The following is a 27174-nucleotide window of genomic DNA, read 5'->3' as shown; positions in this document are numbered from 1 at the left end:
ACCGAAGAGCCTCCAGGAAAACCACCTGATACCCCGTGTCTGACACACAGAGGTGCTATTATTTACCGCTCAGCAAGAGCAGCAAATTATTATACTCAGCAAAGAAAAATGTTTTAGGTCTAAGTAATTATTTTACAAGTGACCTTAAAATATCCCTGTTGTTAGGAGCTTTCCTTGCAGAGGGCAGTGACTGTAATAGGATCAGGCAGTATGTTTCTTCATGCCAAGTCACCGAATGCTAAAATGATTTGTCATCTTTTGCCACAGGTCACCGCCTGACACACACATGCCACAGTCTAATGTCTCCCCTGCTTTGACATCAAAGTGTCTTCCTTCTGCCTTTGCCAACAAGAAGAAAGGCAAATAGTGGCAGCAACTGATTTTATTTCCAGGAGGGTTTTAATTAAATAAGTGGTCTCAAACAGCTTAATGGTACTAAGGCAGGGGGAAAAAAACCTTTCATCATAAAATGTATTAAATCTATAAATCTTGCTTACCCTCTCCCCCTGTAATTTTTTTTTATTTACTTTACTGTTGCATTATTTCATTGTCCCTAGAGATTTATGGCAACATTATATGACATCTCCTGGGCTTTCACAGTCTGTCAGCTTTTACAGCTCCCTCTTAATGCCGTGGGTCATAAAAGACAGGGTTCATCTCATTTTACAAAGGGGAAATGGGGAAGAAGTCCTGTGCAGATCCTCCAGTCGCAGAAAGGCTTTCACATGCTGAAATGCACCGTCATGAATAGGTTCATTGAGTCTGATGGGACTTTTGGTAACAGCAACTCTGCCTATTTGGAGGGATGGGTGATTTTTACAGCATACCCTAAGTCCTGATTTCCCATTTTAAATCAGCAATGCAGCAAAGGTGTGCTCCAGGGTGGGATCAAGGTACAGCTGAGGCGCATTCCCAAGTTTGGTGGGGTTGTCTCCGGTCTTCCCGTTCAGTTGTAGTCAGTGCTACTCATTGATGTGTCTTCGAAAGGGCTGGCTCAAATGGGTCACTCTTTTCAGCAGAAGTCTCAGAGAAGAAGGCTCCCTTCTTGTCCGTCCCAGTTTGGGGACGGGAAATAAAATGTAGAAAGCCAGAGATGCCAGCCAAACCATGGCAAGAGTCTCCATTCAAATGAAAGGGGTCTTTCCGATGGCAAGTGGTGTTATAATTATAGACTAGAAAAGAGCAAGATCAGCAGCTGCTGCTGCTGCTGCTGCTTGCGTTTGTTCCCTCTGTAACTGACAGGACAGAGTACTTGGCAAAAACAGACTTCCAGAAGTGGAAAGACATTTTAACCCCTGTTCTTGTCAGTCCGCTCCTCCTGGGGCTCAGCAGCAGCAACGTCTTGCTTCAGGTTAGGGAAAGAGCAAGGTGACTACTGCAGACCCAAAGGGGACTTTGGGACGTCTGAGGAAGAGGAAGAGTCTGGGATTTGCCTTTGGGCTTGGATTGCTGAACCAAAATAGCAGGTCAGTGGATATAACGTGAGCTTGATATGTTTTTATAGTTGGCTTAACTCAAATCTCTCTCACTCACTTTCTCTACTGTGCCATAAACCAAGAAATAAGGTGATACAATGACAAGAGGTAGGGCTGCGCAGAGGCAATATTTATTTATACATTCTGTAATGTTCCTTTCATGGTCAGTTAGGAAAAACTGATGGCTGTTATTTTTTACTGTGGTTTCTCTCTGAATCCTAATGCATCCTGAAATTCTCAGCCAGGCAAAAATCCCATTTAGAGTTAGGCTCAATATTAGTAGGGGGGGAAAAATTATTTTATTTTTAGGTATTTATGCCCAAAGGCTTCTGATGATCTGAGCAAAAGTGGAATAATGTATAACTCACAGTTCAGCCTGTGCTTGAGAAAGTTTCAGAGAGGGAACAAACACTGAACAGAAGGAAAAGTAGTGTTGTAGATATGAGCCAAAGTCTCTGCAGGCATAACATGGACATAATTTGTGTTATGTCCTCAAAACTCACAAATCCACACTAGTGGAAAGCCTAGCCCTATATCTGTTAATGAAGTTAAGGGCAACACAATTAATAGGAAAGTCTTTCATGGCACCAGTGTCTGTGGTATCTAATCTAACGCTCACTGTCCTTCTGTGGCGCCAGTGAAAGCAGCGCTCAGGCAAGAATGTGCTGGGGGGCATCGTTATGCTTAGCTCTTCCTGTCCATCTCAGTTTTAGCTTTTTAATTTCCTGTGACCATGAGTAATGTTGGAAGGACTCTCAGTCAACATGCTGCCTGCGAACCAAATGCTTGGGACCACTGTTCAAGAACCAGACCCAGCGCAAGGCTTTATGCCAAAACTTCTTGCTGGTGGGTGGGCTGTACCCAAGTGGTTGTAGTTGTTCCCAGAGGAAAAATCACAAGTGCAGATTTAAATCTGTGTTTGCTACGCTGTGAAATCTAATCAGACAGACACATAGCTGTCTTTCATAGCTTCATATAGTCTAAAGGGATCTTAGATCACCTAATCTGACCTGATGTATATTTTAGGACATTACATTATATTACCCTGAAGTCCCTATATGAACCAGCAATAAATGTTCAATAAAGCATTTGCTTAGCAGGAAACTGAAATATACTGCATTGCAGGCAAGGCAAGGCAAGGAAACCAAGGCAACAAAACCTGAAACTCCTGTAACAGTCCCACTTTTCTTTGCCCCGTTTCAGAAGCAGAAAGAAAAAGCTGCGGGCACCCAGTGCCTCCCAAGCCAATGTGAGGAGTTTCTGTTCAGAGCCAAGGACATCGAGTAAAGTGCTAGGAGAGATGGCTGGAATCTGATTAAGTAAAATATAGTTGCTTGAATCAAGCAGGCAAATTGCACTTCATGGAGAAAACTTTCCCAGTCTAATGGGGGCGTAATATTCTTAATCCTGAATCCTATTATCATTACAGCTCTGCAGTTGTGGCCAAAACCCATCCACTAGGCATTGCAAGACAGGTTTTGCTGCAGCTCCATAGAGGAGGTGGACCCATTTTGTCCAGCTCGGCTACTGGCCAGTTTCTGGCACTGTCCAGTCACTGATGCATGGGAGGATGCCTCTTTCCTGAACCGCATTTGCAGAAACTGAAAGCCATGGATTTGACACTAATCACTGCCTTCCTGCAGAGCTGCAGATGCTGTAAGGGTGCTGCAAGCAATCTTATTCCCTCCACGGCCCATGACAGAAGGGACTGTACAGATGCCCAGATACAAAGGGAGACCAGCAGAGCCACTCAGCCCCAACTCTGTGTGTCCTAGCTATGGGATTTCTTCCTGACAATCATCTTTTGTCCAACTATCTGCTGTCATCTTAAAGATCGTAAACCACAGGGTGTCTGTCCAGTCCCCTGTTCTGATATTTGGTTGCCCCTACGGTTAGAAATTTATGTTTTACTTCAGACTGAATTTGTCTAACTTCATCTTCTAATCGTTGCACTGTGTTACTCTGGGGGTCTGGGTTCCCACCAGGCTATGAGCCCTCACATTATCAGATATCTTTTCAAGATCTAAGTCCCTACATGCAGGCAGTCCCACTGGAGGTTTCCATGACAAATTGGATATTAGTGGGGAGATAGAGACACACTTCTTGACCATATGACTTGAACACACATACTCCCCAGCATCAATGGGCAAGGACTAAAGCCTCCTACAGTGATCCCAGGAAGCTCAGTGTATTGTTAAGAGTATTTTTTTACTCCATCCCCCCCCCCCCGATAGCCTAGCCACAGACATCTCCCATTGTTTATAAAGCCCTGTTTTTGCTGGAGAATGGAAATCTCTGCTTCCATTTTCTTAAGCATTGCATAATGACCACAGGCTTTTTAGCAGACAGGACTGCATTTCTGCATGCCAGTCAGCCAGTTTGGCTCCTAAATTGAACTTTTTTGAGTTCAACAACGACAACAAAAAATGTAAAGGCCTATGCCAAGTCTCAGAAACAGGAAAACTATCATTTGGATGCTAAAGAATAAACCCCATGCATCTTAAAAAACAATAACACAAGAAAAAATCTTCCAAGCTCACACAGGCAAACCTCGAACAGCCATTCTGCAGATGAGAAGAGGCAGTTTGTCAGCAATAGAAGGCTTATGTTGTCTTTTTCCTGCTGATTCCCTTGGTGACTAAAAGAAAAAGTGGCACTTTTACAGCTGAATTTTAATGGCTTGCTTTATGCTCTGCATCAGAGACACAGCCAAGTTGCATAAAATACCATCAGGCCATCTATTAACTAGGGGTTCAGATTATTTTTTTTTTTCTGAGAGTAAATGACCTACAGTAGCATCAGGAAAATATAGACAAGAATCATATTTATGATACACACTGTCTTGAGGCTTTGTGCTTTCTTAGTTACTCCCTCTCTTGTATGCTGTACCAAACTGCTTTCATCCACATTTGGAGTTATGGGGTTTTTTTAAGTTCCTATAGCATCTCCCTACACTGGGTAAGCAAGTAACAAACCCCGAGTCAAATATTTACCTGTATACTTTTAGTACTGCCTTAATTACACTGTCGCACACTGCATACCTGCCCAACCCTATGGCTTTTTTTGCATGGCCGTGCACTGCTGAAGTGTTGATGAGTATGCCTAGCTGCCAAGCTGAGAAATAACAGGGTTCCCCAGCTGATCTCAGCTGCTATCGTAACTGTTAATGAAAGAAGCAGTCTCCAAATCTCATTTGGTTTTAGATGAGTGTAGTTACCAAAGCCAGCTAAAAATACTGGATGGGGAGGAAGGTGCATGTGTGAAATTTAGCTTTACTTTTCTTGCTGGAGTGCTGGCGAAGTTTTGAAAACAATTTCAATCAAATTTACTTCCTTTTCTTTCCTCACACTGGACTGGAGCAAACTGAGAATAAGCAGAGGCTTCAAAGGTGTAATGTGTCCCTGCCGCTGCCACCCAGGCAGGTGGCCATATTCAGTGCGAGCTGTTGCTTTTGGGTGGTCTTTGAGGCAAAGTCCAAATACAGCCTTGCATCAGTCAATCTTCAGGTCTCACTGGGGCTTGTAACTTTTTATTTCTCTCTCCCTTTCTATATATATAAATACACACAGCATGTATTTATGCATTTATGTATACATAAACTATTTTATGCGTATATGTGTGTATATCTCTGTATCTGTCTATACAAGGGTGCATTCAGGTTAGGATACGCTGTCTAAAATGTTGTTGGTTTCCTGCTTCTCTTCTACTGTTTCTAGGCGCAGCCTGCCAAGAGGATGACAGTCACTTATTCCAGCAAAGTAGCAAATGCCACTTTCTTTGGATTTCACAGATTACTCCTAAAGTGGAAAGGCAGCATCTACAAATTGCTGTACAGAGAATTTATTGTTTTTGCTACTCTTTACACAGCGATAAGTGTATTATACAGGTACACTCTTTCCAATTCACATCTCATTACATGTTATACCAAAGTTTAACACTTCATAGTGTTAGGCTGATGAATGATGGTTGGGGGGGATGTTACTACGTAATTATTGTCTTTTCCTTGGACATTTTCTAATGTTCTTTCCTTTCCATGTTTACTTTAATGTTCCAGAGAACGCAGGTAGGGTATAAATAACATACAGCCTGTCATATTCAGCTGATTCTACTTTCAGCCCAGTGTTAAGCAATGGGCCTACTGAAGCTAGCCGTAGCTAGCCTGTGTTATACAGCTTCCATCGTTCTGAGGTTGAGTTGGCACCAGCAAGTGTGTCTCTCTCCTTTGAATAAGTATAGCCCTTTCGTTCTACTTGCAGAACTATGTCTTCAGTTGCTCAGTGGTAATTTCTTTAACAACCCTGAAAGGTAATAATTTGTGAGCCAGGTTATATAGTCAGGAAAAGCAGTTTTGCTTAAAGCTAGGATGGCACAGCAAACCTTATTTTTAAGCAAGCAGAGGGCCAAGCAAAACTGCATTGAAACCAGATGGGTTATTATCTGGGTTATTACTTGGGTGGGGGGATTACGTTAGAAGAGCTGCTTCTTCCACCAGGGTGTGAATTAAACACTGGTGTGACAGATGCAATGCATCAGTTAGTACAGTGAAGCTTTTAATTGTTGAACTACACTACACGAAAGTATCAAAATCATGATTCAGCTCTTACCTCGATCTGTAATTAGACCTCAGTGTTTGCTTTTTATGTGGCACAAGGAGAAAATGAGCTTCGGTTTGTCTGTTATTAATCACTGATTTTCCAAAATGTTCAGTAATCTATATCTGTAATCTCAGAAAGAAAATTATAGTATTAATAGGTAAAGAAACACCAGAGTCTCACATTTATTTAAATTGATCTAGTTTTACTGAAATGTTAGGCAATTAAAGACCATGGTAAATACACCATGGAAAGCTTTCTATATGCGCTCCAGGTGTCATTGCACAATTGTAAGCAAAACCCACCAAATATTTGTCATGTGTTCCTTTTATATGATATCAAATAACTGTAATACTTATTTATATAAATAAAAAAAAAATTTACATTTAAGCTTGTTGTATTTCATTAGATATCTTTTTCCATGGGCAGAAGTTGCCATGCTCCACTCATTTTCTATCCTTTGGTGAATATTTGCCTCGCTGCAAAATAAATACAGTTGTTGTGGTTTTAATCTTGTGGAAAAGAAGAAATTTTGTAGGAGTAAGAGTAAAAAACCTGCTGCAACAACATAACATTTTCAAATAAGAGTAATTAGAGATTGGTAACTTTTGCAATTCAAGCAGACATGAGCATTTTTGTTAAGTAGCCCTCTGAAAAAGGAGGGCAGGCTCTACTTGCAGACTTATGGCTTGCTGTTATCATTGGTCTGCCTGAGATAGCAAGCTAATTCTGCAGGTGTATTGATCCTAATTAGTAGTACCAGTCAAATTAGTCATGAGGAACCTGAAGAGACCAGGGAATAATATTGTCCTCTCCTCCAGCTTCTCTATTACATGCCAAAAGTGTTCAGCACTTTACCTTTAAGAATTTGCTTGAAGACATTAGCCAAGGTTGTTCCCAATTGCACATACCTGATTATTTATACATATTTGCATTTTGTAGCTAGTGCCAGAATATTATGAAAGGACAGATACATTTTATTTTTGCTGCAGATTTTTTCTTACAGGTAGCCAAAAACGGTTCTTTGAAAAATTATCAATTTACTGTGACAAATACGCTGAACAAATCCCAGTAACTTTTGTGCTTGGTAAGTACTAGTTACATGTGAAATTATTCTCCAATGCTGTCTTTGTTCAGGCATTTGTGAATGTCCATGCATGGAAGCATTTCAGAGCTGAGGGGCTTATGGGAGGTTAGAGGCTCACAATAAAGTCATCAGCTTCCAACAGGTCTCCTTAAATTCGAGTCGCTTTTGTGACATCAACGTTTATGCTCGTGTTCTTAATATATCAAAAAAAGAGTAGTTTCCATATACGTTATATGTATAATATATATATAATATGTATATAAAAATATATATCATTTCCATATACACTAAATATAAATATATATCTTAAAAATATATAAATATATATATTGTGCCCACTAACACTGATACATTGTGCCTGATCTTTCAAAGCATTAAATCCACTCAAGGTTTACTACAGAAGAGGAAATCTGGAAGTTCATGAGTATGAGATACTCAGCTGGAACAGCCATTAAGTTGCAGTGTCTATTAAGTAATTAGCACTGATCGCATCCTGGGTTTTGATGTGACTGCATTTATTCTAGGAAATGTAGCATCTTAGTGATATGAATAACACTCTGCAAATTAAATCAAAGTAACCTAACCAGAAATCCTGACAGGCACTGGACTTCTTTTTTTCCTTCTAACCCCCAGGTTTCTACGTTACTTTGGTGGTGAATCGCTGGTGGAACCAGTTTGTGAACTTGCCATGGCCAGATCGTCTGATGTTCCTCATCTCCAGCTGTGTCCAGGGCAGAGATGAATATGGGCGCTTGTTAAGGAGGACTCTCATGCGTTACGTGAATTTAACATCTTTGCTGATCTTTCGCTCTGTGAGCACAGCCGTGTACAAAAGGTTCCCCACCATGGACCACGTGGTAGGAGCAGGTACTGGAGTCCTCCTCCCCAAAATTTCTTTCATTTTCCTCAGAGGTGGGGACACAGGGAGGGAAGGAGCCAGGTCATTTTTTCTTTCCTCTTTGGCCCCATGTGTGCCTTGTACAAACCCGTGTCAAAGCTACCACCTTTTTGTCAGTGTCTTAAATGATGTTCCCTTAAGTGTGCATCTTTAATGCTCTTAAAGTCATCATCTAGTGACACTATAGAAATCAAAGGAGTTTGAGACTCTCATGTGGACCTGCTTTCAGACATCATGGAGGCAATAGGCCTGCCCCAAACACACAGGCATATGCAGCAGGGGCAACATTCTCCAAAGTGTGAAAAATAATGCAGTTGCGATATAGTATGATGTAGTAGGAATGGTGACTTGTTGTATGGCATTGCCTCGATGACTAGGGTATAACTTTGCCTCATGTGTCTGAGGCTGATCTCTGCAGGCACTTCACAAGTACAGCTTTATCTAAATTTATTTTAAGCAGATTGCACATTTTAAGTGTCGTTATGTACTTAATCCCAACCCCAAGGTTTTTTTTCTTTATATTTACAACCTCACCTTAAGTGTGGGTTTTTCAGGGATAAATACACTAAGTATTAAGCACTTCTTTATTTTCTGTTTGTTTTGATAACACAGTGAGTGTGGTGATGGTGAAGAGAAGTTCAATCATGTAAGACTTTGCTTGTCTATGGAGGACTGACCTCTGAGTATTTAAAGGCAATGTGTCATGCCGTGGCTTCTGACTGGTGTGGTCAGTGTCAGGGGTAGAACACCAGCGCAGAGATGTGGGGATCTACTCCAAACAGGAGAAGTCATATGTTTTTTACTGAACATCTTCATTTCTTGAAATTATTCCTTTGGCAGAGATTAGTGAGCAAAGTTGTAGCAAGTTAAAATATGCAGTGTGTATATACATATACACATTTCAAATATGTGTGAGAAGCTTTGGATATTAAAAAAAAATGCAGGCAGAATGCACTGATCTCACTGGAAAAAAAAATCATTTATGTTGGATTCAGTTGGATTGTGAGGTTCTCTTCCTTGTGCTGTTCAACAAAACTGTTTACCTGAGCCTGTGAGAGGTCAAGGAAGCTTCTGTCACTCTCCCCAGCAATCTGTTTCTAGTATGCACTGGAAAATTACAACATTTCCAGCAGGCTAATCCAGCTCTGCCTCCCTATTGCTAAAGACAATCTGTTCCTAAAGAGACAAAATGTTGCAGCATTGTACAAAATTTGTAGACTGGAAAACAAGTTTTGGTTGGTGCCTTTTTTTTTGAACAGTGGAAAATATGCTACTATAAACTGTATAACTAAGTATTGATTGTGTAGTCAGCTCTGTGGATTTCAGTACTTATTCTGTAGGTTTTAATGCATATTGTGCCACCGAATTTTTGTTGATGCACTTGAGGGTATATTTTGCTCCTATTATCATCCAGTGATTAAGACAGTACTCTGCAATTCTCCCCTCCCTAGCTCCCTATGGCATTACATATCAGACTGCATGGGAGTGCAGCATTTAATATGAATGTGAGTAGCAGAATCTGATGCTTACAGCACAGTCATCATTGAAACAACTCGTGCCGACTTTGCATTTCACTATCAAACTGAGAATTGGCACAGCGTAACTATCGCTACACATTTCTCAGCAAATGAACTGCTTAAATTAATAGATTTTAAATCTGAGAACAGTATCATGATAATCTAGTCTGACTCACCCGTAACACAAGGCATAAAAGCTTACTCACAACATCCTTTATCATGTTGCAGTTTCTGATTGAGCTATAATACCTTCTAGACATATATCCAACCCTGATGTAAAATTCAGCTGGGTATACTGGAGACTACTGCATCCTAGGTGAACTGACATTCACAACGGTGAACTCACTGTTGAAGAGCAAAATTTTATTCTCAGTCTGAACTTGCATGGAGTCATCTTCTAGTCACTTGATTTTTTAATGGGTTTGGGCTGTTCTTTTTCTAATTAGATCAAAACACCATTTTTCTCTCAATAGTTACCTGTTAGCAGAGTGCATAAAGGTTTGAATAGACTTAGGAGCTTCACTACCTGTAGTCTCTCCCTACAAGATACAGTCTTCAGTGCTGGATCTTCCTCGTAACTCTTTTCTGAACCCTTTCTCATTTTTTAGCATTCTTTATACAGCTGTAGACAGTAGATGCATGTAGATTCATGACATTATGATGCTGACTACTGCAGCACATATGCTGTAAGCATCCGGCCTAGCAGCAGTCCTGAGCATACCAATCCTGTTGGCTGCAAGGTGCAAGAGGGAAGTTGGATGCTCAAGAACACAAGTTTTAAAACACATGAGTAATGAGGTAGCGGCTGGGCAGAGAGCAGCCCAAAACAGTTGAGAGGAAATGCTGAAGAGAAACATGAGGTGTGAGCCCACCTACATGAATACCTACCAGCGGGTGAAGTTTGCAGTCCCAAACCCTCTACTGGAGTGAAGTACCTAAATTCTTTCCCACATAACACAGTAGCAGAAAGTGAAACTTTTATCTACTTGACCGTTGTTAGTGCATTCTGGAGATGTGGGAGATTACCTTATTTCAGTTCCTTCTTCTCTAACCACTGGGCTTCAGGGTATTTGGCATGGGTGCCCTGAACCAGTATTGCCTCAAACCATTCAGTTTTGACAGGAGAACTGAATACTCCTTGAATCACTTGAGGGAGAGCATGAGTGACTTTTTCTAGCCAAGCTTGTGTTCTCATCAATAATTTTCCCGTAAGACCACTTTGGCTAACACTGTTTACATTAGTGTCCTTTGATTCTTTATTGATTGCATCCCATGTCGAGCTTTTTGTACTTTCACAAGGATTCAGTGCCCTGTCATTCCTTAGATCATCCTTTTCAAGATCTTGGCACAGTATTTGCCAAACATTTCCAGTTCTCTGGAACTGCTCCAGTCTTCCAGTGCTTTTCAAAACCAGTGTTCTTGTTCAGAGAGTTCCTCAGTTAATTCTTTGAACACTCTTGAATAAAAATAGTATGACCATATTTAGAAACAATTTGATTTTAATAACTGAGGTTTGATATCCTCCCCTCTATTTAATGGAATATAAAGTGTTTCTTTACCACTGCAATAACAGCAAGCAGTTCTGAACTGCATATTGTTTGTATTGCCCTAACCTTCACCAGTAGTAAGAGCAATCCAGAATTGTTTCATATATTCTGTGATAGGAATACTAGGCATTATTAATATCCACCAAAAAGAAGATTTAATTAACATAAACACTAACACCTTAAGTTTAAAAATAATGACAATGTGAATGATACTGTTAAAAGAACAAGGCTTTTTTTGAGCTTTTCTGAACAAAAATGTACCCAGTTTAGTGGAGCACTGAACTGATCCTTGGAGCTTTGCTGTTCTTTGTGACCCCCTCAGGCTGTGTCCTTCCAGGTAATGACTTCCCAGAGCCTCTCAAGTGACTTGCATCCAGCCTTCATTCCAGACCGTCAATTTTCTGATATCCTGTCTGTCTGTTTCAGCCTGATAGAAACATCTTTTCCTGTCCCATAATAAGGAGATTGGCCAGCCAAAAATCAAAGGCAGCCTGAAAGACTGACTTTTAGGAGTCAGAATTCGTAACTAGCAGGTCAATTTGTCCGGTTGCCTGATTATTTCTGTGCAGTTTATTTGGAGAGCTGGCTGCAAACTGCCTAGGGATGTTATAAAGCTGTATCTTACTCTGCACTCAAATTCCAGGATACTCCAGGAGTACTGTGTCTTGCTGCTGAACTTTTCCTCTCCTTTTACCTTATTCACATTTTTATACTAAACACAATTGAGTTTGTGGTCTGGGTTTCTTTTTCTTGTTTTTTTTTTTTGCTACTTCGTGTATCATTAGCAATGTTAGTAACAATGGGCTAACTCTTCATTACTAGTCGGAGACTAGAAAAATTTTTCTGTCTATTCTCAATCCTCTTATTGAATTTTCAGCACTCAAACTTGTAATTAATTGGCTGAGCCCCTTGCTTTGGGGCTGCCATGTTATTAACTTTGTCCTGTTTCAGACCTAATGTCAGCATGACAAAAGAAGCCTTATACCCACTCTGGTAGCTGACACGCACATCTGAGGAAAAACTAAGATCCCCCAAACCTGAAAATTGCTCCAATCCCAGAAAATCCAGGATTTGGACTAAGGAAAATGTGAAGTTCCCCCTTATGAATTTTCTGAGGTTGTTTTTCTCAAAGGCTGAGTGGTAGGAGGACAGCAGAGCAGCGCAGAGTTTTCTTACCCACAAAACCCAAGGGGGTGGAGGTGCTTCTCCAAAAACCAGCTGCTCCTGTGCCAGTCCCAGGCAGTGAGCTGCTCTGGTGCAGGTTTTGTCCCACACAGCCCTGGCTCCCCTCCTATCTGACCTTGGACTTGCTCGCAGCAGGGGGAAGCAGCACTTCACAAGGCCAGGAGAACTCTGCAGGAAACTTAATACCTTCCCAGCACCCCGGTGAGGCAAACTGCCAGGCAGAGAGCAGCTTCAGCCTGCAGCCACACAGCACGTCATCTGGCCCAGTGTCCTGCTAGCAGCAGGACCTCTGTGCATGATTCCTTTTCTATCTCCTTGCACACCTTCGTAACCCCAAAGAAAACATGAAACGCAATCTGGCAGGGAAGTATTTCGCTGGCAGAAGGCACGCTCTCTGTTGAGCTCTGTTTCATGCATGCACTTGTATCCTCTGTTGCTTGCTCACTGCTTTGCAGATCTACCAAAAAATTAGCAGAATCAGAAGGTCACGTAACTGCTCTTACAACATATGTTGAGATGCTGCTAAAAGCCATCATTGCTGAAAAGCGATAGTTTCTTCATTGATATATCTAGTTCTGTATTTTTTCTGAAAGTAGAATATGAAACTAGAGACTAATCTGTACAATTCTTAGTATTATATGTATCTACAATATGTCAGTGGTCAGATATGAGAACACAGTAATAGCAAATTATTGCACGTATTGATCGAGAGGTATTTTGCGTAGGTAGTTATTGCAAAAAGAAGTTGTTTCAAGCAAGATATATCTTGGCAAAAAAAAGCTCAAAAACAAGGTGGCTACTAGTTAGAATTATAGTGTTTTGCATAGTTCTATGCAAATATCACATAAACAGATTCAAACATATGCAAAATTTATAATAGCAGTAGCACTGAAAGCACAGAATAAATGAAGTCTCTTTTTTTTTTTTTTTTGGTAAACAGGTTTTATGACAAGATATGAAAGAAAAGTTTTTGATGACCTTAAGTCTCCTCACCTGAAATATTGGGTTCCATTTGTCTGGTTTGGAAACTTAGCATCAAAGGCACGAAAAGAGGGAAGAATTCGAGACAGTGTAGATCTGCAGACACTGATGAACGTAAGTAGAAAAAGTAAATCTACAGAAAACTAATCTGAAATTGCTATGTGGTGGCTTTTCACTTACGTAATTTGATTTAATGCTCAGAGCTCTCCAGTGTCATCTAAATGATCTTATTTATACCACTTTTCTCTGTGTACCCCCGTACACTCAAGCACACACAGCAGCAGTTCACAGGAATTGTGCTTATATGACTAAGAAGGTATTAACTGAAGCAACAAATTGATGAGTAAAAAATTATTGTAACATCGCTGTAAACTCATACTGGTTCCATTGCTGCAGGGAAAAAAAATGAGAATAATTTGACATTTTGAAGATTTTAATATCAGTTTCAGGGAAGATAATCTCCCTGAATATTTCATTAAGTGGTCAAACATCCTTTTTATGATATAATATATTCTCTTTCATGTATCACTAGACTGTGGATAAGATAGAAGCAAAAGATAATTTGTGAAGAAATACGTAATATACTAAGCATTCCAACTCCATAAACTAAAATATACTAAGCACTCCAGCTTCTGCTAGTGTGGCCAGCAGGAGCAGGGCAGTGATCGTGCCCCTGTACCCAGCACTGGTGGGGCCGCACCTCAAATCCTGTGTTCAGTTTTGGGCCTCTCAGTACAAGAAGGACATTGAGGTGCCAGAGCATGTCCAGAGAAGAGCAACAAAGCTGGTGAAGGGTCTGGAGTGCAAATCTTACACGGAGAGGCTGAGGGAGCTGGGGTTGTTTAGCCTGGAGAAGAGGAGGCTGAGGGGAGACCTTCTCACTCTCTACAGCTACCTGAAAGGAGGTTGTAGCGAGGTTGGCATTGGTCTCTTCTCCCAAGTTACTAGCAATAGGACGAGAGGAAATGTCCTCAAGTTGCATCAGGGGAGGTTTAGATTGGATATTGGGAAAACTTTCTTTACTGAAAGAGTGGTCAGGTGTTGGAACAGGCTGCCCAGAGAGGTGGTGGAATTGCCATCCGTGGAGGTGTTCAAAAAACATGTAGATGTGGCACTTAGGGGCATAGTCCAGGAGACGTGGTGGTGGTAGGTTGACGGTTGGACTTGATGATCTTAGAGGTCTTTTCTAACCTTAATGATTCTATGATTCTGTGATTCTCAGTAAATATTCAAATGTGACAATGAGGTGCTGGATAGACTTATGGTATCAATTTATATATACTACACTTTCATATTTCTGTCATTTTATATGTGCAAAAATTAACTGTAACAAAATATTTATAATTTAGAATTGAACCCCATGCAATTTTAGTTTGTTGAGGTTTGTTTATTCTGGGTTTGGTTTTTTTTTTTCTTTTAGGAAATGAATAAGTACCGGTCTTGGTGTAGTCTTTTGTTTGGTTATGACTGGGTTGGAATTCCACTGGTCTATACCCAGGTACTGAGCTATTACCCTTTACAAAATTCGAAACACAATTTCTCTAAAAGGGGAGCTTGGTGCAAAACATCCATAGACTCAACCAGATTCTCCTAGCTGTTGAGCACTCGTTGACTCCCACGTGATTGTGGACGCCTGGCTAACTATTAAAGTCATATTTAATGCGGCCATGTTTTGAAGTCCTTGCATAATTTGGGAGAGGGGAGGGAAGCACTGAGATGTTTTTATGTTTCTTGGGTCTTCTTCCTGGCTATAATTATTCCTGCAGCCTCTCTATTTGTAATACCTCCCTACAGAATTGTAAATTATATGGCAAAAGGCAGTCAGAAGCCTTTGGGTATGTGTTGCCTTATGCATAAGATTGCATTTTTGCATGATTTCAATTAAATTTTGTTCTTTGCAGGTTGTTACTCTCGCAGTCTATACTTTTTTCTTTGCCTGCCTGATAGGGCGCCAATTTTTGGATACTGACCAAGGGTATCAGGGGCATGACTTAGATCTTTACATTCCAATCTTCACACTGTTACAGTTCTTCTTCTACGCAGGATGGCTCAAGGTAAACTCACTTTCTGGAAAGGTCATAGAGGAACCCTCCCTAGGGGAGCTGGTGAAGGTGACAGAGCTAAACTCAAGGTGTCCAGTTTGTGGCACACTGTAAAATCACTGAAGATTAATGGAGTTACACCAAAGCTGAATTCAGCCCAAAGTGTCCTGTGGTCATAAAGAAAAATCATGCAATACATTTTTAATTCCTCTTGACAGATCTTACAGTTAAAAAACTGTTGGGAACATGAAAGAGCTCATTTTAGTAGGACCAGTGCAGCCACGACTCCCTAAAGGAGTATTGCTCCAGCAAAATCAGGTCCCAGGACTTGGACTATAAAATGACACATGAAAGATATTTAAAAAAAAAAACAACAACACCTTTCTCCCACTCTGCTGTGCAGTGGGGAAAGACTGCTGCAGACCTGACATGGGCTGAAAGGGCAGAATCATACTTTCCTCTTATGATCAAAGCCAGACTTTAGTATCTGCTGTTAACTTAATCAGATGCAGGCAATTAAAAGTCTCCAGTTCCAGAGGGCTATCAAACAGTGACAGCCAATATTGGCTACAACCCCACTGCATAAAAATGTTCATTAAAAAGAAAAGTTATAGAAGGAATTAGATGCTACCCATGAGCCCACTGATGCCTGCTCAGTTAACATATCGTCATTGATCTGATAGTTGAGTAATTAAGCCACATACCTCATGGCAGTTCTCTCCTCTGCAGTGAGTATGAAGATAGACTAACTGGAAAAAAGTTTCAAACAAAAAGTAAAATGGTACTTTAGGGTCAATGTGCATTAAGATTTCCTTTTGGGATTATTAACGATGGCTGGACACTTAGAGCTAACTTTTTTGTTATAATATAAATTGCAAAAAATTGACCAGTTTTAGAGCCCCCTTCCCACAGCCAATTCCAAAGGGCAAAGTAGAGAAGGCAGCACATCGAGCTGGTGGATTGTGGGGGAAAGTAAAGTGCCTGCATGGCAAGCTCCTCTAGTCCTGTGTCCTAGGAAATTGGTGGTGGGGAAAGGGGTTTGCTGCATAGGGACCAACCTGGAGGGGAGCGGGAGAGAGAGGAAGGGAGGCTGGTGCAGCACGTTGCTCCTGCAGAAATATGAGGCTTTGTTTCCAGGCAATGTCTTCCAGGGTTTTACCAGAAGGTTACAAAACTGTAAGTTGTTTCTCTTGACCACCCTGCTGGTGCTCCTGAGGGAGGAATGGTTTCCCTTTCGTCGGCACCCAAGGCTGTCAGTAGCATCTCTTCCAGTTAGGCTCAGGGCTTCCAGCCAGCTCCTGGCTAAGGCAGCTATAAGATGCCATTGTAACTGAAAAATCTTCTGCATAAGGAAATGAAAGGGAGGAGAAGCATTTTTTAAAAGTTAATTCAATATAGGCAGTGCTCCCTCAGACCGGAGGTTTGTCCAAACCTGCAGTGCCCCTGCATCAGGATATTTCTGTCTTGAAGGTTATAGCGGGTTTCTTGCTGAGTGTATTGGGCTTTGGCTGCCAGGGTGCAGAAAGGGGCCCAAGCTATTGACTTCCAGTAACTTGGCAATTCCTCAGAAATGATGGCTAAACTGAGCTCACTGCTTGGCCTTGGGCCTGGTTTGTTATACCTACAATACAGAGGCAAAGTTTGCCATCACATGAGGCACTTCTAAGTCCCCATTTTCATTACAGGGATAGACGGACCATCCAAATACAGGGCTTAGCTGTCCAGCACTACATTCCTTTCTGGAGAATAAAGTCAACCAGGTCAACCAAGCAAAAGGCCAGCACTGCTGTTCCCTCTGTCACAGCCCTGCTCGCTTTTTTTAGGTCAGGTGACAGGATTTGCAGTGGATTTTTGGGCAGTGATCCCCCTGTTTACACTGAACTGATCCAGTGTCTTCCCTGGGGAGCTGCAACACAGGCTGTGTTCTGGCTCATTCCTATTGCAGCACTTCCATAGCTATACCCAAAATTTCATGCCATGGGCCAGGCCAACGAGTGTGAGCAGAGGTGTCTCCTGTCTCTTTTTTGTTCCTCCTGCCTTGCAGGTGTTTTTGTTGTGTTAGTCTGATCAGCAGTTCATTTGTTGTCTTCCACTGCTGGCCTGGGAAGTGATGGCCTAGGAGAGTCAGCAAGTGCTTACCTACTGGTACAGCCTAGAGACACATAGGAATAAATAGCCAGGGAGTGGCTGCCTTACTATTATAAGTTATTTAGATCATAGCTGTCCATAGTGAGGTTCATGAGCAGGGCAGTTTAATCATACAGTTGCTTCACCCATATCCGTGTTAAACCAAGGATCCAGCCACTGCTCCTGTGCATGGCCCTGGTGACCACCAGGAAGGCTTGGGAGGGTCAGCAAGAATGTGACTGGCTTCAAAACCGGGGCCTAAAAAGACAAGCAGGAGAAAAGCATCAAGGGGAGAGGATATTTAACCTCAGTGTACCAAGAAACAGAAATAGAGAAGCAGTCTGAATTTCCTAAATTTTTTTGTTTTCTTCTTTTTTTCCCCCAGCAGCTATGAGTTTTCTCCCAACAATGTTCTTTGGGGTCATGGGGACAGAGGGGCAGTCTCTGGTTGTTTTTCTATTTATTTATTCCTTTGTGGGGTACAGAACTGGATAAGGCAATGGGCAGCCAGAGAGGTTTCCTTTCCCAGCCTAGTTTCCAGACTAAAGCACTTCACCACAAAGTGCCTGGGCTCACTGTATGGTTGACTCCTGCACAGGATGGGCTTCTCCCCTGCAGTTTTAATCACTTAATGTACAGAAACCCAAAACAGCAGGCTGAATTAAAGAACAAACTCAGATCCTGTCTCTTGTCTTTGGCTAGCATGATGCACGATGTCCACTTGACTCAAGTCTTTTGGTGGGCCGCTTTTCCTGAAAAGCTTCAGAGGGATGCCATCAGCATCACCCCCGATAAAGAAGCAGGGGCTAAGGGCCGAGGTGGAGAGATGAGCTGTACTCCCTCCAGCAGACTTCAGCTGCAGGGCTCAGGAATACTGACCCAATGGGCTGGCAGAGTATCGTAGACCGTAATGCAATAACACAGCCTCTAGCTGCTAAACTGTTCATCTAAATCAGCCAAATAAAACAGTAAGGAAAGTTAATGGCTATCTTATGTGACAATTACTGTGGCCCAGACATGTCTCAATTCCCAGTATGCCAGCATTGACAATCATGATTGACAGCACCAACGAGGCACGGATGTATGAATCTATAGGGAAAGCAAGATGTTCCTTCGCTAGTCTGGCAAAACCATCACACAGGAGCTCAAGCTATGATTGCAAGTGACAGGCAGGGAGAGGGAGAAAAATCTGATCCTATTTTCTCTGCGGCAGCAGTCCTGACGTGGTATGCCAACCTCTATTCACTGTCTCATTTTCCTTTCAGGTTGCTGAACAACTTATTAATCCATTTGGAGAAGATGATGATGATTTTGAAACTAACTGGTGCATCGATAGAAATTTACAGGTTGCTGTTGTTATTTCTACTTCCAGTTTTACTGTACCATAAGTTATCATTACATGTAGTCCTACTTCTTATATTGAGGTGCAAATTAAGGGCAAGAAGTGTCAGCAAAACAAATTCTTTCCCTGAAGGAGTACCTATAGCTGTGATCTTCAGATTTTCCTTTTACAAGCTAATGCATCTTGACTTTGGTATTTGGCATTTATGATGCCTGACTAAACAGGCAAACAGCTGACCTCAAACTATAAGCTCATGTTATGCCTGCAAAAACACATAATGTAGGTCAATCCTGCAAAATCCAAAAGCCATCTATTCCCACATGGATAAGAATACATTTTGCTAATCTGAATGTCTAGAGATTTCATTATTGTGTATGAACCTTCCTTTAAAAAAACCAAAAATGGCAGTGAAGATACCAAAAAGACCAAGTAGGGCTCTGAACTAATAAGCAGGGCTCGTACCATGATTCATGTCATGATGCTGCTGCCCATGGCAGCATCTGTGGTCAGCACAGGAGCCAGTGTCCTCAGTGGCGGGAGCTGTGAGATGGCCAGGGTACAGATTTATTGCAGTTACCCCCAGATCCCAAACAGCCCCTCTCCGTCGTGGCTTGAAGGAGCCCGAAGACATGAAGAGGTCCCATGGCACCCACTGCTCCCCTTGCAGGTAGAGCCAAGCATGGGGCTAGGCTGCTCTCAGACCCCACGTTTTCTGGGGACTACTAAGACTGCGAAGCAGAGCCCAGGTGTTAGAGGGACCAAGGGCAGGACAAGCAATTTGCAAGTAGCATATTAAGCAAGCAAGCAATGCAGGTACACGCAGGAGTGGGAAGGGCCTCCCTGCAGCCAAAGATGCTCTCTGGCTTAACGCTACTTCAGGCTACTCATGCTGTGGTGCCTCAGAGCCCTTTCTTTAAAATATATTGGAAGGCCCTAGAACATTATGGTCACATACTTAGTTTTGAATGTCTTAAAATGTGGACGAAGCCTATCAGAAAACTTCTCAACCTCTGGACATTTTAAGGAGCACAACTAATACGCTACATAGACTTCCCATAGCACGTGGAGAATCACATATCCATTTAACTACATCATGCATGAGGAAAGGACTTCAATCTGACACAGATATCTTTGCAGCATAGAAGACTCAAGATACACTAAAATTTATGCTTTCATGACTATAGGAGGGTATAAAGGGTATGTTTTGTAATATTGAGTATCTTCCCAATGCCTAGGCCAGCTTACGCATCTTACTTTAAAGGGTTTCTGAAAGAAATGTTGACCCAGGAAGTACAAAGCATATTATTTTGTATACTGTACTATGTTGAAAGTGACATGATTTATACCAAAAAAAATCTAAGGTCTCACTCCTGGCGGTGGATGAGATGCACATGAATTTACCAAGGATGGAGAAAGATATTTACTGGAACGATTCCTCTGCCCGGCCACCCTACACAAAAGCAGCTGCTGATTACTGTATTCCTTCATTTCTTGGCTCAACAATTGAAATGGGGTGAGTGGCACGAAGGGTCCTTAATGCCATCAGGAGATCATCACCCCTAAAGCCCACGCTGACTGACGGACAGTCAGTGCAGGGCTGCAGGCTATGACGATACTGTGAACGGGAAAGGCAGAAATGGAAGATGATGTTAGGAGGGAGTGGACAGGCTGGTGTTGGTGGAATGATGTCTCCAGTGGTCTACGTGCTCATACGAACTGTGCACCCATAGCTTAAATTGTGTAATTAATAAATAGGTTATGTTTTCAGGGAGGGTTTGTTGATAGTTTCTGAGCACAGGATGCCGCCTGAAGATAATGACTGACTTTTATTAATATTTTTTTATTTACTACAGCTTCTTCATACACCCCCAGTTAGGAGAATAGTTACTTCTTTGCTTGCTTTATTAGCAGATGATGGCCAAAATCAGCCCAGATTTCTGTGAAGATAAGCAAGAAATTATTTTAATCATTGTATGACTTTCATTGGCTAATAATCTAGGCATGGAAGTTGGAGTCATCAGCTTTTGTGAAGAGGTAAAGAAGAGTTATTTGCAGAGATCAACACAAGAACCATCCTTATAAAGAAACATATAGAGGATATAGGATTGTCCCGTGTCATCAGAACCTACATGAGAAACCAGTGATAAGCCAGTCAGCTTAGAAGCTGTTGCGTTTAAACAGTCATTACTTGCTGTAATATAGAATAGGACAGTAAGTGTAAATACCACCATGCCTGAACAAATATCAGGGCAAGTATACATTTTTATCTGAAAACCTTTTTAAAAAATTTATAGTAGCCATTTTTTAAATACTTACCTCAAGAATTTTTCATTTTTCCAAAATTTTCCAGCCTCTATCAAAATAAAATGTACTTAATTTTTTGCTTCATTTGGCAAAATGAAATCGGTGTTTTCTCATTTTTATTCCTCTTATTTTTCCATTTTTGCATGCATTCTAGTACAAAGAACAATGGTTTATATGAGTTCCTTCTATCACATGCAGCCTTTCCAGAATATATTTCCTTCTGGAAAAGCTATAAAATGGCCAAAAGAAAAGTAAAGAAGAAAGTAAAACAGTAAAGAAAAAACCCATAGAATATAATCTATTTTACTGCAATTGCTAGGGAAGAAAAGTGGCAAAGAAAAGAAGAAACATTAAGTGTGCAAACAATTTTTTAGTAAGAAGCACTTCACCCAAAAAATGAAGGGGGGAATGAATGAAAAATAGCTCCATGTTAGCCCCCATGAAATGCAAACAGCTCTGATGTGTTTTTTTAATTAATTATTTTCTCCTCTGAACTGTTTTGTTGTTCATGTCTCTAAAAAAACTGGGTAGTTCTCATGCAGATTTCAAAAACAAGGTCTAAAGAGTCAACCAATATATAAAACTGAGCCCAAATCCAAAGCCTTCTCCAGTCCCCTCAAGTCAACATCTTCCCAAATGCTGGATGAAATTCCTCTGTCCCTCCAGGTTAGTGTCACTTCCATGTGCTCCTCACCTTAAATTTGGCCCAAGCCCCTTTGCCACCCTTGCAATTAGGACAGGTAACTGGGTCAATTTGACTTGTCTTCTGGGGTGGACTGAGTCAGTAATACCTACTGAATTGCCTGGCAGATGAAACAATAGTTGTTCTCATGAACCACCGAGGCCGGGCAGAAGAGTACCAGGTACACGTGGGACTTTCAGACACACTGTCATGACCCAGAAGTAAGTGAGATTTGGCCATCTGAGTAATTCCATCATTTTTTGAAACTGTCACACTCCACTTCCCAGAGTAGCTTTTTCACTGTTGTTACTTTTGCCCGAAGGATTCTCCTGAAAATAGTATCTACAGCACTGAGCAGGGTTTCCTTCTTTTCTTTCCATCACCCTAAGCACAACACTAACCATGTGGAGCTGCCTTAGAGGGGCTACAGCCCAAATATGAAATGGGGCCAGGTACCTGGCTGGATGCCCTCCCAGACTGGTCCTCAGGATAAGAGACATCTGGACATGGAGAGGTTTCTGGGTGATCCAGCTGGTCCAAAGGCACAGGCACTATTTCCTGGTGCTCTCACCCCTTTTCCACCCCTTCCATGCTCCTCCTTGGGGACACACTAGGTCCTTGGTTCCTATGTCTTCTTGCTGAGACAGAGGGATATATGTGCATGTAGGCCATGTATTTCGTATACATAAGTGACACATACTAACCTGGCTTTATTTGGCAGGCTGGCCGATACTGAATTCCTCTATGGAGAAGAGTGGCCCTGGGAAGAGGAGAAACACCGAAGACAACATTCAGTGCTGAGAAGAGTCAAGAGATTTCTCAGTGTCCATGAGGGCCCTTCGTCCCCAGCTCACCGGCGCTACAGCCGGCAGACAAGTGAGAATTCAGTGTTTTTCCCAGCAGATGAAAAAGGGCACATCAGACGGTTGCAAGAAATGCACACAAGAGGGAGACACTCTACCTCAAGCTTCAAGAAGAAACATGAAGCAGTTGACAGAAGTAACAGATTCCATAGCAGCAGAGATCTAGGACCCATAACTGAAACCTCAAGGAATGAGGCACAGTTTGACGAGAGTGACACGTCATCCGAGACAAACAAGCCAGTTCCTGAGGTCGTAATCTCTGAAGCTGAGGAGAAAGCGCCTGATGTGCTGGGCAAACCAGATCTGCAAACAGAGCACACTGCAGGCATGCCAGAAGAGGAGTTCCAAAGGAGCCTAATTGAGGCAAAAGTGTCTCTTCTGGACCATCCTTTTCCCCACCCAGAAATTACTACGTACCTCCCAGGCTCTGAGGTGCACCAGTCACTTCCTACTGTGATAGGGGAGCCCAAACATGAGCCCCACGGTAGTAACATAGCTGGTTTCATAACAGATCGTGAGAGAAACCTTCAGCGATGGAGTTTACCAAGCTTCCATAGTCATAGTACAGCGTCAAATGCCAACACTGCACCACCTTTAACAGATTCTGGGACAACTTCCCAGCAAAGGACCTTCAGTGATGGAAAAAATGTTAGTTCTGCTGCTGCTCCAGAGGCGTTTGAGATGCAGCACTTATGGGAAAACCTGGATAGTAAAGAAACAGCGATAGTAGAATTTTCTAATGAGAAAAGTGAAAGAAAACTTTGACCATGCTTCCCCTGGGTCTAACAGAACTTCCTGTCTTCTCTTGAAAGTGGTTCTCACACAGGTTTGCTAAAAGTGCAGAAAGGCAGACAGGATGCTCAGACAAGTCCTGAGCAAGATGGAAGTCCTGAGCAATGGAAGATTTGGGTGCCTAAATAGGAGGCATTGTGGTGACATGCTTTAAGCCACTTGGTCGCTGGCCTGAAATTATGACCCTGTGGGGAAAACATTTATGGGGAGAACTGGGAGCCTCAGGAGTGGATGCAAACCAGCCAGTGCACGCAGCAGTGAGCTGTGCAGGCTCACCTAGAGGAAACACTAAGAAGAGTGGAGGTGGCTCTGTCCACTATGGATCCACCCCAGGCAATGCTACAGTTGGCCAGTCCTTCAGATTAAGGTCCATGTCATCCTTGCAAGACCCACCAACAGTTTTGGTTTCTACTCAGGTGGCTAGGAGGAGAGGTGTGGGCTCAGTTCCTTTGTCAGCCTGGAGAGGTTCAGCCCACCATCTCTTACTGCCTGGAGGAACCCTTGAAAAATCAGGCTCCTCGCCTGTGTCGGTCAAGAGCCTGCCCTGTTCCTGCTGAAGCTATGCCACTACAGAGTGGAAAAATAAAAGGATTAAATGCTTAACTTCGTTACGAATAATAGAAAAGTCAAAACTGCTGATGAACTGAGCATGGGAGGTGTGAGTCTTGGTCTCGACTCCTTGGAGCACGTATGTGGCGTACCCAGTGGCTGTTTATTGTAAAATGGTGTTCCCATGTGGCCTCCGTAGTGATGAAAGGACTGTGGCACTCTCTCAAGAGGTGATGGAGCTGCAGGGACAACTGAGCTTAGGGGTCCACTCTTGCAGAGATCTTCAGCTGGAAGCACACAAGCTGCAGTCACCCTAAGGAAACAACCAAATGGCCCAGGGCTGCTAGCAAAAATTGCTCTGCACTTCCTTCCCCCCTACGTGTTCCCATGCTGCCCAGGCATACCACACACACATTCTCCATTAACCCAAACCTGAGCCAGCATTAGGTGGCTCCTGCAGCTCCAGGAGTGGCCAAGCTACCTCCCTACACCTTCTGGTAGCAACCCGGCCTTTCAGCTGCCACTCCTGCAAAAAGTCTCCAAGCAGGCCCTGGAAGCAGCAGCAGCTCTTTGTTTTTAGCTCTCACCCACATCTACATGAATGCAGTCCAGAGCGTGATGCCAGCATTCCCCCACAAGTGAGTATCCAAGTAGATGGTCTTCCTAGACAAGGGAGAGGCCAGGTGTCTCAGGGACTGGGAAGAACAGAGAGAGGGGGAGACAGAAAATGATGGGGCTGCAACAGCCAGCAGGCAATGTGGATAGCAAGTACACCCAGCTCTTTTGCTCAGAAGGTTGCACTTCAGACAACAAACCAGCGTCTCTGCCAGGGTAACTGGTAGCACCAGTAGCATCTGGGAGTCTTCAGGGTCCCCTGATGCTGGGAAGGGAATGAATGGACCTGCCTGCTCCTGCTCCTCTGGCCAACAGCTGTGGTAAGGAGCCCTTCCAGTAGGCTATCACATACAGCAGGACTCTGCTATCTCATCTGGGTAGGCTTTGAAAAAAAATCAACCACACTTCCCAATTCTACTTCTTCCAGCTTTGTTTCAGTCTGGGAACTGGCTCCTGTTGTGGTGCATTAGCCATCGTCTGAGCGGCGCCACCCTTTCAAATCCTTCAAAGACACTAGACAAAAGCACGTGTATCCCCATCAGTTTAGGAAGCAGACAACACTTAACCCAGGGAAGAGCTGCTTGAACTCATGGGAATTTCAGGTATGCAGAAAAGTCAAGCACAGATTTCCCAGGCACTTATGGAGGCATTTCTTCACACTGTGAGAGGAGGTGATGCGGGTGTCTGACAGCAGCTGAGCAGCGAGGTTTGATCACAGTTTTGGAGTAAGGTGTTCTGGTGCACCTTCACTCTTGCTACTTCTTAAGTCCTCACGCAAATCAAGTTGCTATGTTCAGGTTTGACAACACAATGAGGACCCCAACCAAGGGATATTATATTGAAATAAACAGCACCTTAGCTTAGCAGTCCTCTTTTCTGGCTGGCCCTTACTAGGCAATACCCAGCTTCTGGCAGCATCCTCTAGCTTTTCAGTCATCAGAGCCCCAGAATGCTGACTGTCCCTAGGGAAAAGGACTCTCTTGGCCTGTGATAATGCTGGAAACACATAGTTATCCCTTCCCTACATCAATAGAGAAAAAAAAAATATTTTCCTCCAGCATTTCCTCTTTCTTCCCTATTCCCTATTTCTTCTTTTAGCTGAAGCCACACTTTTCAATTCAATATTGTCTCAATTTAATTGCATCTGCAACTGTCAAGGAACTTCATTTACCGATGAGCTTAACTTTAACAAATGGCGAATTTATAGTGTAAATGAGAAATTTTAAGGCTACCCAGGCAGCTAGACCCAAAGATAAAGTAACTGCTGCTCTCCCTGGGAGCCTGAAGCACTCCTCCATAGCACTTCATTAAAGACAGGAGAGGACTACAGGTTTCAGGGCAGTTTGGCTGTACCCCTCCCAGCTGCACATGTACAGGAAGGGTTTTCAGCAGCTATGCAGGAACTCTGCCTATTAGCTAGTTCTCTCTTCTCACAGTACATAAGGTTGAGGAACTGTGCTTCTCTCTGTAAAGGAATTTAAGCCAGAAATGAGAGATGACTGTAAAGTGGCCACTACGACTCTGCACTGAGGGTCCCATCCCATCCCATCTCCTCACTCATCCTTCACACAGCTTGCACCAGGGCTTAAGGTGTTGGAGCCAAGTGCTCACCCTGTCCCCCCAACCCAAGCATCAGCATGTTTCATCCCAGCCTGAAGAAGCCTTCCCAGCTTCTCATCATCCAACTCTGCTCATCTTCCATCATCTTCTCAGCCTGGCTGCTACCTAAGGTGCACACTGGTGCTTTCCAGTGGGACATTACGCATCTCATGAGCCATGATTTTGTTACCTCTCCCACTCACTCTGCAAGCACTCTGTGGCCCAGCAACTGTCTTCATTCTTCGATGGAGGCTAAGGGTGGCCACACAGTAGCCATTAGGTAGATAAAAGCTTCAGTTAAGTCCTATGGAGGTGTCTATTAGGCATGTAGACACATGTTAAATTAGGAATGACAGCTCTGAAGTCCCACAATGTAATCTCCAATACACAAATAGCATTTCACACATAGCAGGCCAGTTCCAGGTTAGCTATAATATTCTCTTAACAAAGAGAATATTTGTAAAGGAGCTAGCACAGGGATGAGTTATCAGAAAAATTCCGTCTCCACATTTAGTCTGTTATCTCACTTTTGCAAACATCTGTGGGCTCTGATTTGTATTAAATTATCTTTTTGGATTATGTGCTCTCTTAGGCACTTCTCTCAGTTAACTATTTGCCTTAGCCTGGTAAAGGGACTATTTTAGCAAATCCAACAATTTATAATTCATGTTCACTGGTATAAACAATGTCAAATTATTGCATGAATAAAGGCATTTTGAGAAACACAGCCATCTTGACTGTATTGAACTGTCAAGAAGCACTTCTGGCAAAGGTTTGACCTACCACACAAGTCAACTTGATGTCTGGCAGGAATAGCAGGGCAGACCTACAGAAGTTGGTAAAGCTGGAAAAGACTGAGGAGAGAATAGGGCTAGGACAGACAAATAGGTCAGAGCAAGAGCTTGCTCCCATCACATGGTGTTAATCGTGAGCAGGATGAGATATATCAGAATAAACAGAAGGCCAGTCCCTGCACG

The 27174-nt window shown here is 42.6% G+C and overlaps 1 protein-coding gene across 2 annotated transcripts; it reads left to right on the top strand.

Moving 5' to 3' along the window:
- Positions 1-1330: 1330 nt before the first annotated feature.
- BEST3 (bestrophin 3) lies at positions 1331-26922 on the top strand. Of its 2 annotated transcripts, none has more exons than XR_010372618.1 (10): positions 1331-1466; positions 5192-5361; positions 7060-7154; positions 7788-8021; positions 13242-13396; positions 14703-14780; positions 15184-15336; positions 18717-18797; positions 20155-21763; positions 22501-22634. XR_010372618.1 is itself a non-coding variant. In XM_009510357.2 (10 exons), the coding sequence occupies exons 2-10, from the start codon at positions 5210-5212 to the stop codon at positions 23405-23407; spliced, it is 2007 nt and encodes a 668-aa protein (XP_009508652.2). In that variant the 5' UTR covers positions 1331-1466; positions 5192-5209; the 3' UTR covers positions 23408-26922. The 2 variants fall into 2 exon arrangements, 1 of the variants encoding a protein (XP_009508652.2); XM_009510357.2 differs by having other exon boundaries at positions 20155-20306; positions 22501-26922.
- The last annotated feature ends 252 nt before the right edge of the window (positions 26923-27174 follow it).

Source organism: Phalacrocorax carbo, chromosome 1, assembly GCF_963921805.1.
Source record: "Phalacrocorax carbo chromosome 1, bPhaCar2.1, whole genome shotgun sequence".
Lineage (NCBI taxonomy): Eukaryota > Metazoa > Chordata > Aves > Suliformes > Phalacrocoracidae > Phalacrocorax > Phalacrocorax carbo.
The sequence above is the reverse complement of the archived record's forward strand: the minus strand, read 5'-3'. Positions and strand labels throughout refer to the sequence as shown.

Coding starts and splice junctions, on each gene's coding strand:
- BEST3 (XM_009510357.2), top strand. CDS start 5,210: ATGACAGTCACTTATTCCAGCAAAGTAGCAAATGCCACTTTCTTTGGA. Junction 15,337..18,716: donor TCTACGCAGGATGGCTCAAG/GTAAACTCACTT, acceptor TTTTCCTTTCAG/GTTGCTGAACAACTTATTAA. Junction 18,798..20,154: donor GCATCGATAGAAATTTACAG/GTTGCTGTTGTT, acceptor AAAAAATCTAAG/GTCTCACTCCTGGCGGTGGA.